The sequence below is a fragment of the Rhinolophus sinicus genome, chromosome 2 (assembly GCF_057876585.1).
Source record: "Rhinolophus sinicus isolate RSI-liver-muscle chromosome 2, RSI-T2T, whole genome shotgun sequence".
Taxonomy (NCBI): domain Eukaryota; kingdom Metazoa; phylum Chordata; class Mammalia; order Chiroptera; family Rhinolophidae; genus Rhinolophus; species Rhinolophus sinicus.
Genome location: NC_142502.1, coordinates 24,934,176 through 24,951,574, shown reverse-complemented (window position 1 = coordinate 24,951,574; position 17,399 = coordinate 24,934,176). Strand labels below are relative to the sequence as shown.

General features: G+C 43.8%; 2 protein-coding genes across 4 annotated transcripts in view; both read left to right on the top strand.

The window, feature by feature from the left end:
* The window catches only part of PEX7 (peroxisomal biogenesis factor 7), a 69,681-nt gene extending 62,950 nt beyond the window's left edge, over positions 1-6,731 (top strand). For both annotated transcript variants that reach the window (XM_019732814.3, XM_074333627.2), the window contains exon 10: positions 6,261-6,731. In XM_019732814.3, coding sequence (XP_019588373.2) covers positions 6,261-6,329 — 69 coding nt within the window. In that variant the 3' untranslated portion in view covers positions 6,330-6,731. The remainder of the gene's footprint in view (positions 1-6,260) is intronic.
* A 6,213-nt stretch (positions 6,732-12,944) lies between these two features.
* SLC35D3 (solute carrier family 35 member D3) lies at positions 12,945-17,132 on the top strand. Of its 2 annotated transcripts, XM_019732701.3 has the most exons (3): positions 12,957-13,093; positions 13,790-14,271; positions 15,333-16,296. In XM_019732701.3, the coding sequence occupies exons 2-3, from the start codon at positions 13,833-13,835 to the stop codon at positions 16,160-16,162; spliced, it is 1,269 nt and encodes a 422-aa protein (XP_019588260.1). In that variant the 5' UTR covers positions 12,957-13,093; positions 13,790-13,832; the 3' UTR covers positions 16,163-16,296. The 2 variants fall into 2 exon arrangements, with proteins under 2 accessions (XP_019588259.1, XP_019588260.1); XM_019732700.3 differs by having other exon boundaries at positions 12,945-14,271; positions 15,333-17,132.
* Positions 17,133-17,399: the final 267 nt, after the last annotated feature.

The following is a 17,399-nucleotide window of genomic DNA, read 5'->3' as shown; positions in this document are numbered from 1 at the left end:
ATATTTTGTATTTATCTTGTAGTCAACTGCTAGGAAACACTTTATCTCCCCTGATAAGTGCTAGATTGATCATGAGATTTGTATGTATCTTATATTGCTGTTTTGCCTTTTTTGCCTTTGATGCCAGGACGTACAGAGCTCAATTTCATGCCCAATTTTGGCAATTAATCTCTTTTTCTAGTGTAATTGTCTGCCTCTTCTCCCCATTTCATGTTTGTTCTTTTAATGAAATGGCTTTTCTGTTACCGTATTATCTCCTATGAGAAAGCAAGGGTTATTATATGCCATAGAAATAATTGTTACCCTGTTGAGGTAAATCCCTGTATGTGGCCGTGTTAAAGGATAATTATCAAAACAGCAATCATGCCTCCCAGAAAAATACAGCATGACCATGTGTCAAAGGTTTTATGTAACTCATGAAAGATTTTACAACTAGCTTAGGGGAACCAAAGAACAGACACATACCGTGTTTCCCCGAAAATAAGACCTAACTGGAAAATAAGCCCTAGCATGATTTTTTGGGGTGACATCCCCTGAACACAAACCCTAATGCGTATTTTGGAGCAAAAATTAATGCAAGACCCAATCTTATCTTCGGGGAAACACGGTATAGGGAGATAATGAATTTAGCAGTGGATACAAAAGTGGGCAGTATCCACAGGGCAGTAAAATGCAGTGTTTGGAATCATCTCTTGGGGAGCCGGGCAGCAACATCACTTTCACCTCCACAGGACAACATTCATTTGCAACTTTAATGGATGAGAATCATTTGATTACTATCAGTTTTCTATAACTTTCAGAGTTGTAAAATAATCCAGTCAAAGAGTGAAAGGCATGGACCCCCGTAGAATCAGGTAACCCTGTGGGACCCTGGGGCAGTGCCAGCATTCCACTGAAAGAACACCTAGCAATCTTTTTTGCTGATTGCCATCTTACAGTTTTTCCTGACAGCAAGGTAATGGGCAAAGAAGTGAGTCCTCATAGAGGAGACTGAAACTGAGAAAGAAGATCTCCGGTAGATGAGAAAGGAGATATCCTATTACCGGCTTCTCATTCTCTATCCTGAGTCTGGCCTGGAAAGAGTCTTCATGGCTGGGAGTGCCTTCCTGGGGATGGGAGGGAAAGATGGCTTTTGTAGGAAGCAGCAGGATGGGAGCTAAGAAAGATTCCTCTCTGTGACAAGCTAAAGAATGAATGGATCTCATCCTGTAAAGCATGTAATAACTAACAAATGTAGTTGACTTTACTTATTTTTATGTAGTTGACTTTACTTATTTATTTATGTATTGTTTTGGTCTTTTTGTTAGCCCCTATGTTTAGCAAAGTCTTTTTTTTTTTTTTAATGCCTTTCAGTCTGGCCTCAGATACACAGTTAGGAAACATGTAAAAAGAGGCCTGTGTTTACTGTCATAGAATGAAGGGGGAAGCAGTGCCCCCAGAGGCCACTGGGCTAGTGATGGTAATTCATGACAGCCTTCATGGAGGCCATACAGACATCTTTCCTTACCAGGTCATCTATAGTGCCTGTCTTGGAGAAGCTGGAGCTCTTTGTTAGTTCAGTCAAGTGCTTTTTTTCTCTTACTTTATTATTATTGTAAGCTTTTTAAAACTTGTACCACTAGATGGAGTTTCATTAGTTAATGGAGAAATATTTGCATTCATTTGAATCACTTTATTCACAGTTCTGTATCACTACTGTTCCAGGTCTTTCTTGTGGTACTAATTAATTTAAGTATAGATTTATGGACATTCGCTGATTCAGTGGCCTTGACATTTGTTAGTTATTATAAGTTCTGAGTAAATAAGAAGCTGGTTTTAAGAGTGCTGAATAAGGATTTAGAAACATCATTTTATGGATACCTTATATTAGAAACCTAAGTCTTCTCTGATTCTCTTCTTCATAATTGTTGACACTTAATATACGAAAGGCCTACCACTTAGAGAAAATACACATAGGTAAGACAAGGGTAAGTTAATATAATGATCTTTGTGTCCCATGGTATAAAAATCTATAACTGTAGGATCAGGCAATTAATGAATATTAGTTTGCCTTTGATGAGGCACTATTGTGAGGGGACAGATTCAACAGATTTAGTTCTGGTCCCAGCTCCACTGCTATAATGTGAACATGAGAAAATGTTAATCTCTGCAGCCTTAATCTATAAAATACGTTCTTTGAGCTAATATTTATTGGGTCATTGTTATGTTATGTATAGCAAGACATGGTCTGTACCTTCAAAGAGCTGAGACACACGTGCCAGTAAATAAGTACAGCTGAGTATTGTAGGTGCTAGGAAAGAGTTCACAGAGGAAGGGATGCTTAAACTGCGTCTTCAGGGGAGAGCTGTCATCTCCAGGCAGAGCAAGGCCAGAGGCAGAAGCAAGGGGAGGGAGAAGAGAAGTGATTCAGGGGAGGTGCTCAGTAAAAGCAAAAGCGCACAGAGGTATGGACAAGATGAGGCATGGATTTGAGTGGGAGCCTGGTGCAGTGAGAAACAAAGAAGTAGGTAGCAACCAAACCTTGAACAATCTGGTTTTTTAATGCTTAAATTACCAGAGAAGAAGAGGGTTAGGGGAGGGCAAAGTGGGTAAAGGGGGTCAAATATATGGTAATGGAAGGAAACTAGATTTGGGGTGGTAAGCACACAATAGAGTATGCAGATGTCAAAATACAATGTGGTACACCTGAAATTTATATCATATTATTAACCATGGTTCCCTCAATAAACTTAATTTTTAAAAGTTTGACTGAAAGGTCTCTGCTGTTTGGAGTCTGATCTGATACATTACTGGTGAATGGTAAGGAGTTAGTATATTCTAATTAATTGGAGTGGTTCTTGTACTCACAGTGATTAGACTAACCAAGACTGCAGGTGCCCTTGGGTAACTTTCAGCCTTTATAACCTTTGAAAGGTAGAAAATAAAGTACAGATGGCTTTGGTGAAAATCACTGTCTTGCTACTTCATCCTTCATGTTACTATAATACCTACATTTTTTCTTTTCTTTTTCTATTGTAGTAAATTTCAAATGTACAAAAGTAAACATGAACAGCTTCAATAATTATCAACATTCTTGTTTTAATTATTCCTCTACTCACTTCCCATCCCTCATTCAATTATTATTACTGTCATTATTGTTCTTACTGTTTTTGGGTAAAATTTATACCCATTGAAATGTACAAATCTTGGATATATGTTTTTGACAGATGCACCTGTGTAATCTATATCCTATCCCAACACAAACATTTGCATCTCCTTCAAAATTCCCTTTTATCCATTTCCAATGTCTCCCTACCTCCAGTTGGAAATATACACACATACATACATACATACATACATACATACATACATACATACATAACCATGTTTCCCCAAAAATAAGACCTAGCTGGACCAACAGCTCTAATGAGTCTTTTGGAGCAAAAATTAATATAAGAGCCAGTATTATATTATATTTATATTATATTATATTATATTATACCCAGTCTTATATTAAAATAAGACCCAGTCTTATATAAGACCCAGTCTTACAATATGTTAAAATAAGCCCGAGTCTTACATTAAATTTTGCTCCAAAAGATGCATTAGGGCTGATGGTCCGGCTAGGTCTTATTTTCAAGGAAACACGGTAAATACATACATTGTCCTTTTTTTTTTTTTTTTTTTTAACCTTAGATCAGTTTTTTCTGTTTTAGAACTTACAGAAACAGAACTTTTGTTTCTGGCTTCTTTTGCTCAGTTTATATGTGAGATTCATCCATGTTGTTGAGCTTATCAGTCTCTTCATTGTGTTGCTCAGCAGCCTTATGTTGTGTGCATTTGTTACAATTTGTTATCCATTCTTTTGTCAAGGGACATTTTGGTTGTGTTTTGTGCAGGTCTCAGCCTATGGATTGTAATGCAATGGCTTTAAATGTCTGGGGCACTCACCTGGGCCCCAGGGAGCTTCCCACAGACGTCTCCCCTTTCTAAACCAGTGTTATGACCTGACCGACCCTTGTGGTTCTTAAGTATGATTACAGTATCATATTAAGGATGATTTTAAGTATTGCCTTTCAGCAATAACCATTAAGAAGCTTTGAAGAAAAAAAGAGTTTACTTACGGGACCCAGAGCGGACCAGGCCCATCGGGGGCACACCCACCGGGTTGTGTGGCTGGCCATGTGTTTAATGGGATAGCCTTCATTGAAGCAGATGCCTCTTTGAAGTGGATGCCTCATCAATCAAAGCTTGCTTGTCAGGCACTTGCATCACCACGTGTCAGGGTTTATACTACAGGTTGTTTCTAATTTTGTGCAATTGTGAATAAAGTTGCTATGAACATTCTTGTATACACTGTATCATAAACATGTTTTCATTTCTGTTTTGTAAGTCTCTAGGACTGGAATTACTGGTTCTAAAGATAGGTATATGTTTAACCTTTAGAGAAACGGCTAGTTTTCCAAAGTGGTTGTACCAGCCATGTATGAGCAGTATAGCTGCTCTCCATCCCAGCTAACATTTGACAGTGTCTATCTTTAATTTTAGCCACTCTCATGAGTATATGGTAGTATATCATTGTGGTTTTTATTTGCAATCCCTGATGCCTGATGATGTTGAACATTTTTTTCATGTGCTTACTGTGTAAGGTCATTCATATATCTTTTTTTTTTTTGTCTGTTAATAGTCTTTTGTCCATTTCTAACTGGATTATTGAGTTACAGTAGTTCTTTATATATTCTGGATACAAGTTCTTTCTCAGATACATGTTTTCATCCCACTCTGTGGCTTGCCTATTTATTTTCTTACCAGTGTCTTTTGATGAGCAAAAGTTTTATTTTTTATTGAGTCTAAGTTATCAAATTTTTATGGTTATAGCTTTCTATGTCTTGTCTAAGAAATCTTTATATGACTTCAGATTGAGAAGGTATTCTCCTATGTTTTCTCTAAAAGCTTTATATCTTTAGCTTTTATATTTAGGACTATGGTCCATCCACGTCAAACTAATTTTTGTTTATTGTGTGAAGTGGGAGTTGAGGTTCTTTTTTTATATATACAGATATCCAATTCTAGCACCATTTGTTGAAAATCCTTTTTTCCCCTATTGAATTGTTTTGGTAATCCATTGAAAAGCAGTTGTCCGAGTGTGGGATCTATTTCTGAATTCTGTTCTATTCCTTTTTATATATCTTTATATCAATATTACACTGTCTTGATTTCTATAGTTTTATGATAATTCTTGAGTCAGATAGTGTCAGTAGTACAACTTTCTTGTTCTTTTTGAACATTCTTTTGGCTGTTCTAGATCCTCTGCATTGCTATATAAACGTTAAAAATCACCTTGTCCATTTTTATGTAAAATGCCTTCTGGGATTATGAATTGCAAATTATTCTGGGGGAGGATTGACTTCTTAACAATATTGAACCCATGAACATGGTATATTTCCCCATTAATTGGGCCTTTTTTCATTTTCATTTCAGCAATGTTTTAGTTTTTGGTGTGGATATTTTGCATGTCTTTTGTTAAATGTGTTACTAAGTATTTTGTTATTTGATGCTGTTGTAAATGGATTTTAAGTTTTTTATTTAAAAAAATTTTCCTGCTAATATACATAGAAATACAGTTGATTTTATATATTAATCTTATACCCTGAGATATTGCTACACTCACCAGTTTTTAACACAGTTCCTGAGCACCGTGGACTTTCTTCCCTTCATGTTTGAACATGGCTTTTTAGACTTGACTGCCCTTGTCTCTCACGTCTGCCCCTAAAGAGGCCGGTGTGAATGCCATGGCGTGTGTGAAGTTGTCTGACACTGCCCCAGTTGGATTCAAATAGCCCCTCCAGGGAGAGTCTCTGTTGGAGAACTTGCCACTTTCAGTCTTGAGTGAGCCATTCTTTGAGGTCAAGAGCTGCTGTTCTTTATCTTGGCTCCATCCCCACCATACTGAACACAGTGCACTGGTTCACAGTTTAGGAAAGCATCTTTCCAACATTTCTCTCAGGAAGCACAGGGAATTATGTAGCCCTGGGGTGGGGTGGGGTGGGACGGGGTAAGGGGAATCCTTTAGGCAACTTCAGTCAATTGGAAACAGTCCCTGAAGTAGATCTTAAAAATGGGAAATAGAGCTTTTATCAAAAATGTGTCCCTCTGTTCTTCCTATTTAAAGGTATGTTCCCTAGTGGATGATCTGCTGTGCTCTAAGTAGCTTAGGCTTTTGCTGCCCGTTTTGAATAGCTGTATATGATGTTTCCTCTTGCTTCCTTTTTGTTTTCTAGGTGGCTGACTGTGCTTGGGATGAAACGATAAAGATATATGATCCTGTTTGTCTTACTATGCCTGCTTGAAACACACTAATCTGGTCAGAAACAAAGAATATTGTTGGAAGAACTACCTAACAGGAAATAAATTAACTATTGATAACATGGTCATTATGCTTTTATATGCTAGTCAGGTTTCAAAATTTAAAAATGTACCCTGGACTGGTTGTAAGGCAGCTGATACAGACTTTGGTGCATCATTTAAGCCTGCTACATACCCATATTTCTTAAAATCCTAAGGAATAATTGATGTTATGGTATATCTTATAGTGTCTAATAAAATGTAACCTCTGTATTATAAAATGGGTTAAAACATGGGAGATCGTAGATTATATTGATATATTGCATTTTTAATTTGTAATTTTTGATGTAAAATATAATCACTGCTGTTGATAAAAATCAAAATAAACTGCATCTCTTGATCATTTATCATTTTGTGACATCCCCAGCAAGATTGCTTTTTCTAATATAGTGTCTATATGAATACAATGCTATATATAATGTAGCTATACTATGGTTCAGGAACAGGGCTCTAAAATAGATTTAATTTTTTTCAGCAGTTATTTATTGAGCATGTACTATGTGTTTGACACATACGTAGACTGAATTATTCTCTCAAGGATGGTGTCATGCGTTAAGAGCATGGAATGCTGTAAGTTAAGAGCTCACATTTTTTAGTTATTCCATGTTTTTAGATATTGTGTCTATGACCCTATATTTCTCTCTTCCTACTTCTCTACTATCATAGTTTAAAAAAAACAGGTCACTGAGCAAAAATTCTTAGGTCCTACTAAGGTTTCAAGCAACTGCCCTTGAAACTAGCCCTACAAAATGCTATAAACCCTCTTCACTACCTCCCTAAGTCTCCTTGAAAATTCTCTAGGTGTCGATGATCTCTAAAAAAGTAGGTTACAAGGGAAAAATCAGTAAAATAAACAACTTTGCATAACATTTATACTTTTGTATAATATTAAAATTGACATAAATGACATTTATCGTTAAATTTTAATAAGTTTTTGAGAATTTTTAAAGAGTAAAATATACTTGTAGTAATCACAACAAAAATAAGATACATGTATGTTGCCTAATTTACATATTTCTTTGTTTACGTGTTCCAGAAAAGAATTAAGACAGCTTACAAAATACAAAAAACAAGACCGTATAAAAGAACAAAAGGAGACCTAAAGTGGAGTCACAAGTGGGACTTGAAAATATATGACTCAGAGCCCTAGAAAGTTGCTGCTGGCAGTATAAATGAGAAGCCTGGTCAAATACACAATTTAGTACCCAAGGCCTGAGGGCAAGGACTTTGTCCTTTCCCAGGCTTGGCCCCAGCGCCATGCCCAGCACATGGATGGTGCCCAGTAAATATTTGTTAATGAATGGTCTCAGGGAAAGTCCAATTTTTTTCAGTGCTTTGACCAATCAGTAGTAATTGTTTTCGAGAGGCCCCATAAAGAGGACACTGCTTAACATGAATATATTGTCAGGAACCAGACGCTCAAACAAATCCTTAGAGCCATCCCAATGATGAGGTTCATAGAGCTGCTTCTTGTTGCTTTCCTCCCTAAGAACTAATGGCATCACACTAAGTGAAGTGCAATAAAAGCAGCTTCGCAGTGGGTGTTCTCCGTATCAGCAGAATTTATAATAGACCTTCAAAAATACCCAACCCAGATCATACTTAAAATTAAATGCAATTACTTACTTTCCTTTTAGAATGCAAGAGATTTTATTAAAATAATCGACATGGATCTTTTGAGACAATTATTTGTGATTTAAAAACTAAGTTATCTCTTGTTTTATTTCTTCCCTCTATTGGGGGGATGTTATAGATGTTTAGAACACTCACTTCATAATACTTAACTCAGGTTCTTGGAGTCTCTCAATATAAATGAGTGTGGGTAGGTGAACATCTATCCACTGGGTTCCCGGGAGCTAGGATTGGAAAACTACAAGGAAAGGAGCTGAATTCTCTCCTGAAAGAATGAGCAAGATTTTTGAATTCTTAGTAGTTCACAAGCCAAGCAGCCTCTCTGAATTTTAGGAGGACAAGCTGGCATTCCTTCCAGGCTGGGAAATCAGCATTTTTCTCCTGGCTACTGAGCATGTAGCTTTCACCGTGTCTGCTTTCCCAAGCAACTCCTGCCCCTGCAGTGACAGCACAGCACTACAGAGTGAATGCCGGAAGGGGAACGCAGGTCACTGAGCATTTTCTGTGATCTGGGCACACTGGGAGATGCTTTCTGTATGTTTATACCATCCGGGTAAGGAAGCCCTCCCAGTTTTCCAGACAGGGAAACAAAGGCTCTCGGGAGTCATAATACCCAGGAAGTGTGGAGCTAGAATTTGAAATGTTATGACTGGAGCCAAAGGCTTGGTCCTGCCACATGGCCTCCTGCTCCTCACAGTAACAGAAATCAGCCCACTGAGAAATAGTAAAGATGTGGAACTCTGGTGACCAGACCCTGATCATTCCTGAGAGAACTGACAACATTGAGTTTCCAAGTCCAAAGAGCTAAGAAGCTCACCCTGGGTCTGGAGTCACCCTACTAAGGTATATCACCCCCTTTGGTACTTTTTTAAAAACCGTATCTTAGCTATGATTTGGCTCTTCCAAAAATAAACTCATTAATTTACTTAGCAGAAGCTTCTTGGATGAGATCATCCACTTAAATGTTTTTTACCTCCATATATTTACTGAATATTCTCCAATCTATGTCTCCTGCCTTCCCCACCTGGGTCTCCCACAAGCCTTTGCACTCATTTTCTTCTAACCAAACTCATCTAGCTCACTAAACCAGCTGCTCCCAAATATGCTTTTTCATTTGTTTCCAGTACTGTCCACCTGGGAGCTCAAGTTAAAGACCTAAGTGCCATCCTTTGTTCCTTCCCTTTTTCCCTCTTCTCCACTCCAAGACACATCAAATGAATCACTAAGTCCTATCCCTTTTCCCCCCTAAATACTTCTTCATTCTGTCTCTTCCCCTCCATCCAACCACCACTGCCCCAGTTCAAGCCATCATTAGCTTTTCTCCGGAATATCACAGCAGCTTCCTAAGTGATGTGTCTGTTTCTCGTTCTGTGTCCTCAGAGCCATCCTCAACACAGCTGCCGGAGACGGATCTAAAATGCAATCTGATTACATCAATTTCAGTGTCAAACCTTTCTCTGCTTATAGGATTGCCTACAGGAAAAATTCAAGCTCGCTAACCAGGCAGCCAAGGTCCTTTGGGGCGAGCCCCTGCCTCTCTCTGCACGTTGCTTCCCTCTGCATTGTCACACACTAAGTGCTCCAGCAGCTCCAGCATGCTCACAAACTCCCCGTGTAAACCGTGGAGATCTTCATTCTCTCTTTGCTCCAGTTAGTCGTGTACCTGGATTGCCCTATTCTTGGCTTGGCAAATTTTTGCCCATCATTTGAAAGTCACGTGAAATGACCAAAAGAAAAAGATTGACAACGTACAAAAATTAAAGTAGCAAAGCATACCATCAATCAGCGAAACTAAAAGAAGACATTTTGGAAGGATATATTTGCAATATATGTAACAAATGGTTTAATATCCAGAATTTATAAAGAAAGCTTCAAAATCACTAGAATCACAGTCATTCCAAAGAATAAGGTATTAGATTGGTGCAAAAGTAATTGTGGTTTTTGCTATTTTTAACCTTTTAAACCGCGATTACTTTTGCACCAACAATAGAACTTTGTATCCTGACTTGGAAAAATACATCGCTATTATTATGTATGTTTGTTATCTATTTCAGTATAACAAATCACCCCCAAATTTATCAGCTTAAAGCAACAAACGTGTTTATCTTACAGTTTCTATAGGTCAGGAATCCAGGAGTGCCTTAGCTGAGTTGTTCTGGCTCAGGTTTTCTCATGACATTGCAGATAAGCTGTCACCTGGCTCGACAGACATATGAAGCTCAACTGGGGCTAAAGTATCAGCTTCCAAAGTCACTCCCAAGGTTGTTCACAGGCCTCAAATACTTATCATTTGGGATCCTACATAGGTTATCTGAATGTCCCCGAAACATGGCATCTGGCTTTTCCCAGACTGAGTGATACAAGAAAAAGAGAAGATCCAAGATGAAAGCCTCCGTTACAGCCTAATCTTAAAAGTAACACCATCATTTCTGTGTTCTATTGGTCACAGACCAACCCTGGTATAAGTGGGAGGGGTTAGCAAAAGGTATGGTTACCACGAGGAATTAGGAAATCTTTGGGGACTGTCTTAGAGTCTGGTTACCACAATATGCTTTTAAAAATAGCTAATTATAGACAAACATGTATGATATCTTTATTATGTTTTTTAAAGGGATTATGTATGTATAAATATATATACAAGAAAAACTGAAAGGTTCACACTAAACTCCTTACAATAGCCAGCTCTGTGTAGTGGAGTTGGTGGAGGGAGAATATTAGAGAAAGCATGTTCACTTTTTTGTTTTCCTTTTATGTACTGTAATGAGCCTGTGTTACATTTACAATTGAAAATAATGAAATAAGACCGTATTTCCCTCTGCAGGAAGCCTTCTCTGATACCCCTATCAAGCCGATTTTATTGCCCTCATTGGTGCTCCCCTGTTTCTGCCACAAGACACTACTGGTACGTGAGGGTTACTGTGTTGCCTCACCTCCACCTGGGAATCCTAAGGACTAAGATGAGTGCTCATCTTTGAATCCTCTGTGGTTAATAGACTGCCTGGCACAAAATACTTGCTCTGTATGTTTGCTGAATGAATTTCATCAATATTTCCTGAGCAGCTCCAAAGATAATTGAGCTTGAGTCTAGACCCTTGATACCTTGATACCAGTAGGTCAAATAGCTGTTGGACCTTCAGATCTACATTTTTGTTCAATTAACATTGCTAAACACTACTCTTATTTTTCCCATTTTTCTTTGGGAGCTTTTCTAGTAACTAATGTGGGAAATAGTATCTTTTTAAAAAAAAAAAATTGAAAGCCCTAATGGAAAAGAATTACGTGCAATAATGTAGAGAAAATGTAGTCTGTTTCATGCCAATGTATGTTTCAAATATTAAGCTAAATATTCTTGCCTAAATGAGAAGGGTAAGATAGCTGAATCAGCCTCAAATCTTTTACCTAATGTTCATATCACAAATGGAAGCAATTATAATTGTTGGCAGAAATGAATCATTCCAAAACTAGGTCTGTGCAGACAATTCTTTAATATATTCACTTAAGATGGCTTAAAGCAACCATCCTTTAATTGGAGTGGTCCCCAGAAGTAGCAACCTGTTATTTGCTGATAGCTTTAAAAAGTTAATTTTCAGAGGTTTTTTGTGGTTTTTTTTTTTTATGTGAGACTACTTATATCACACACCTATATACGTCATTTGAACTGTTGCTTCAGATCGCATTCCTAAATAACATCAACACTTGAAAAACTGAGCCCTTGAAATAGCCAATATTGTGTAACCATAGCTTTTAGCTACAAAAACCAAGAGTTCCCCTATGGCATCAGAAGCACAGATGTTAGTATAATGTTTTCCAGTGTTATTCCTGGAAAGTGGTACAGTGGCCATTCGCAAACATTTTCTTGAGTGCCCACCTGTCGGGTGCAGGTAGGGCCCCTACCAGGCGCTCAGCACAGGCGCTGGAGGTTTGATTGATACGGAGTTCTCTCTCACCAAAGTGAGCTCCCAGCACGTACAAAACCGGCCCAGATGAAGGACTTGCAGTGACGCTGCCAATCCCAGGTGTAAATTGTTATTCTGCTGCGGTAATAATCGCCTCTTCAACATCTGGGCTGGATGTGTCGCGTTCAGCACAGAGGTGGAAATACAGAGAAGACAAAAGAAGCACTAGGGAAATGGATCGTGTGTACTAGGGCAATGCGGTGCAGCTTTTAAAGGTTAGGAAGTTGGGATCCCAATGCGGGGTGAGGGGATGAATAAGAGACGTGAACAAAAGGACAGCTGGAGCGCAGCGATCCAGAGCCCTGCCCCTCGAAACCAAACCCTGGCCAAGTCCATCACTTTTAAGTAGCGGGAAAACCAAACTTTCCGGCTTTTAGCGATGACCTCCACTGAGCGAGCTACTCCGCTAGTGCTAAATTTACCCGTCCGGGCTTTACTTTCCAGGGAACGAGACTAAGATCAAAGTGTCACAAAGCCTCTCTCCAGGAGAAAATAAGAATTTCCTTTTTTCTTAGCCGGATGGGAAGGAAATAGTTCACAAGTCCTGCGGGGCTCAGAAGTACCCTGGCCCTAGAGGTGGGATGTAGGGGTTTGTCCTGCTCGCCAAAGTGGCCCACCACGGCCTCGCAGGCTGCCGTCGGTTCGTCTGGTCTCGGCTCGGTCTCGATCCCGGTTCCTGCCCCGGCCACGCCCTCCTTTCCCTGTCTCCACCCCCTCCCAAACCCCTCTGGTGGCTGGTCGCTCCCCGCCCACTCCTGAAGCAAGGTAGCCCCGGTGCTCCTCCCCAACCGGTAAAGGCTACTCAATCCAGAAACTCAATTTCTGCTCGTTTGCTTATTTCACGTCTTTGCTTCACTTGGAACACGTGCCCCTGCCTCTACCCCAGGCTCCGTAGTCCCGCGAGGCCACTGCGCCCCACGGAAGCTCCCGCAGAGCCGCGCGCGTAATTCCAGGTCCTTCCGAGGAAGGCGCGCAGACTGGGTGCGCGGTGCCCGGGACGGGAAGGGGCCAGACTTGGAGCCCTAAAGCACGCCCGGGCGGCGTCCGGGGGCCGTGGGTTCCTTCAATGTCCGGGCGTCAGCGCCCGAATCTGGAGCATCAGGGAGCTCCGCAGCCCACTGGTACCGACGTTTTTCCTTTCGCTGGCCCGCATCTGGACAAAGTCCCGCGGCTGCGCCGGGAGGGATCGTGGGTGGAAAAGCCACTGCAGCGTGGGGGGTAGGGGGCTGAGGCGATGTCACTTGTTGCGGCTAATAAACGGTGCTCGACCCTGGGGCGCTGTTGTTTCTAAAATCTTTAGCTGTGCCCGGGATCTCTCAACCTGTGTTCCTTGATACAGAACGGGGAAGAAGGGGCAAGCCGGTGCAGCTGGCACTGTGGGCGGAGAGGGGGGCCGCGCCCCGAGAGCCAGCTCAGGTGGGCGTTGGGTGCCGGAGGGGCGCGGGTCCGGTCCCGCTTGCGGCAGCTGCTGGGGCTTCCAGCCACAGAGTGTCCTCCCTGACAGTGAAACCGCGCGGGACACAACCCATCACAGCTCGTCACCTACTTACAAATTGATGTCGCTAGGATTCCCGCCACTCCTCTCAGACCAGCCCCCCACCCCTGCCACTTTTCGGAGTCCTCCGCCCCCGTCACTGCCTCCCGGGAGCTGCGGGGCAGTCGGACGCGGAGTCGCCGAGCCACTAGGACGCCCGGCTGGAGCTGCCCTCTGCAGCTGAGCCGGCGCCCCCTGCCCTTCGCCGCGGCGTTGGCCTGGCGGCACCCCCGCCGCCCTCGCTCTGCTCCTCCCGTCTCTCCTCCCTGCTCTCCTCCCGCAGGTCCCGGAGTTCTGCCACCGCAGGGTGTAGCGGGGCCGGCGAGATGAGGCAGCTGTGCCGGGGCCGCCTGCTGGGCATCTCGGTGGCCATCGCGCACGGAGTCTTCTCGGGCTCTCTCAACATCCTGCTCAAGTTCCTCATCAGCCGCTACCAGTTCTCCTTCCTGACCCTGGTGCAGTGCCTGACCAGCTCCACCGCGGCGCTGAGCCTGGAGCTGCTGCGGCGCCTCGGGCTCATCGCCGTGCCCCCCTTTGGCCTGAGCCTGGCGCGCTCTTTCGCGGGGGTAGCAGTGCTGTCCACGCTGCAGTCCAGCCTAACGCTCTGGTCCCTGCGCGGCCTCAGCCTGCCCATGTACGTGGTCTTCAAGCGCTGCCTGCCCCTGGTCACCATGCTCATCGGCGTCCTGGTGCTCAAGAACGGCGCGCCCTCGCCAGGGGTGCTTGCGGCCGTGCTCATCACCACCTGCGGCGCTGCTCTGGCAGGTGAGCGGGACCCGCGCCGACCCCCAGCCCACTCCATGTCATGGGCAGAGACCGTAGGCATCACTAGTGCAACGCCCTTACTGCCAGATGGGGAGACCGAGACAAGGGGGAGACGGAGACAGAGAGAGGCAGAGACCTTTAAACGTGGTCTCTTGGTTCGAAAACGAGACTTCTGAGACCCAAAGGAGCCTTGCCCACTGCTCGGGCCTCCTCCTTCAGAGCCTCACCACCCTCCCCCCACCCGCCCCGTCCGGGCTTTCGACCTCAGCCCCTGCCTCACCCCGTATCCTCCCTGCCGCCACTCCGTCTCCCCCCTTCACCCCTTCCTTCCTCCGGGAAGGGTGGCATAGCCTCCTGAGCCTGGGAGCTGGAGTCCCCAGACCAAGCCGGAAGGATGGGGGCCGTGAACTTCCTTGGGTCTCGCGGGGCTGGAGTGTACGGGGTGGGGGTGGGGGGTGGAGGGCGTAAGGGAGCGAAGTTTAGGCCCCGGGGCTAGTTTTAGGTCTCCAGTGGCGCCCCGCAGGGGACTGCGAGCTCGCGGCAGAGGGGGTCGAAAGCCACGGCCGGAGACCCACTTGCGGGCCGGGTTTGGCCGACTGAGCTAGATGGCAGCGGCGGGAGCCAGAAACCTTCATTTGGGGGTCGAAGGGAGGGGGTCGTTTTTCGTCCCGTCCCCAGCCCTCGGGGTTAGAAGCCCCAAGGTGGGTTCTCTCTCCCATCTGGCGCCCCACGGAGGGGGCAAAGGTACTAAGCGCCGTGCCAGCTCGGGGAAGCCACTAGCCTACCGCGAGGGTGTCTGAGCTCTCTCCTGCCTCTGTCGCGGACAGAGGTAGACAAGGTGCCCGGGGGATATGACAGGGAAGGCCCCTCTCCTCATGCCTCGCACTGGGCGTTGACTGAGCTTGGCTCTTCCATTTCTTCCCGGTGGGCAGAGCTGGGGAGGGAACCCCGTCCACTTTCCCACCCGACGTTTTGCCCCAGTGGATACCCACCCGCGCCAACCTGGTGTCTTCTCTTTTTCCTTCCTGACCTGGCTCCGCGGTCTTCCTCACGTGCTCTAGGAGCCGGCGACCTGACCGGCGACCCCATGGGGTACGTAACGGGCGTGCTGGCTGTGCTGGTGCACGCCGCCTACCTGGTGCTCATCCAGAAGGCGAGCGCGGACACGGAACACGGCCCACTCACCGCGCAGTATGTCATCGCGGTCTCGGCCACCCCGCTGCTGGTCATCCTCTCCTTCGCCAGCACGGACTCTATCCACGCCTGGGCCTTCCCTGGCTGGAAGGACCCGACCATGGTCTGCATCTTCTTGGCCTGCATCCTCATCGGCTGCGCCATGAACTTCACCACGCTGCATTGCACCTACATCAACTCGGCGGTGACCACCAGCTTCGTGGGCGTGGTGAAGAGCATCGCCACCATCACCGTGGGTATGGTGGCCTTCAGCGACGTGGAGCCCACCTCTCTATTTATTGCCGGCGTCGTGGTGAACACCCTGGGCTCCATCATTTACTGTGTGGCCAAATTCTTGGAGACCAGAAAGCAAAGCAACTACGAGGACCTGCAGACACAGCCAGGGGGAGAGGAGGCGCAGCCAAGTGGCGACCAGCTGCCGTTTGTCATGGAGGAGATGCAGGCGGAGGGTGGGAAAGGCGGGTCAGAAGGTGGGAAGGCAGCAGGTGGCTCCACTCAGCACAGAGGGCAAGAGGCGAGAGGCAGCCCCAGAAGAGTCCCGCTGGTGGCTAGGAGCTGGCCGATCTCAGACAGCCGTGAAGAAGCGAGCAAGAGGTCATTAAAGGATGCTTACCTCGAAGTGTGGAGGTTAGTTAGGGGAACCAAGTATATGAAGAAGGAGTATTTGATAGAAAATGAGGAGTTACCCAGTCCCTGAAAAGGAAATGCATGTATGTATATATGTACATATACACTTATTTTATATGTTAGAGATGACATATTTTAATGAGGGGCCGCCTAATTTTATTCTTTGAGGAGTGGGGAAGGGAAGCAAAGAAAGAAGCTGAAATGGAGGGACAGCAATAAAATTAGCACCTGTGTGAATTATTTAGCGTGAGTTTGCCTGAGGCATCACAGAGACAGAACAATGTGAAGATGCTTAAACAAAGTAAGGCAGCCGTTTCTGCTGCAGACTCCTGGCACATTTGTGAGGGGTTTTTTGGTCATTATAACCGTAACCAAGTATCTGCATGTACCGAGTCCCTCAACCACCCTCTCCAAGGATGGAGTGTAGAAATGATGGCAGGACTTAAAAGCTCAAAGATTACACCCAGGGGCACATTTTTGATGATAGAATTGCAGTTTTTTATGGCCATCTGGGCAAAGAGTATATTATTGAAAAGACATATGTAAATACACTGAATTGTTGTTTACTGTTTATAGTCATCTGAAATATCATGTTTACCCTAATTTTCCTTCACTTTATAAATATATAAGTGCTCTCTTATTCTATTGTATATTGGTAAGAAATGTTAAAGCTATTTTGAAAATATGAGTTCTTAGCTTTCATCATGAAGTTTAACGTTGGCTTTTAGTAATTACTATAAAACTATTTTTAAAGTTGTTTTGGCTCACTGCTTTATAACATTTATTACTGAATGCTATGACCTTTTCAAAAAACAGTTTCACTGTGTCCAATATTCTTTCAAGCAAATGCAATGGCTGAAATATAATTCCGTATTAAGAAGCCCAAACAGAAGTGAAGCCTTCCTGTTAAGCTAGCCCTTGAAAGTCTCACTGCACAACCCAAACCATGTTACAAAAAGAGCAACTGCTATCTAGATTCACTTGATAATATTTTTCTATCTTGAATTTGTCAGAATAAAGTATTGGTCTATCTGTTAAAAGACATGTTGTTTGAAATTTGTTTTAGACACACGTATGTTCTTCTGTTGCTGTGTAGCTTGTGTTTGACTTCAATGTATGGTGTCTGGTATCTGGTAGTAAGGGCCACCCCATCGGGAACTTCTTGGATTAGCAGGATGGTTTAGTTTAACACAACAGAAACACTCTCATTCCCAGCCAAGGAAACTGTTATAAAGTAAAATAAAAGACTGCCTCATTTGGCCGTATGGAAGCCGTCCACGGCTGAGTTCGAGAAGTAATAGTACAGC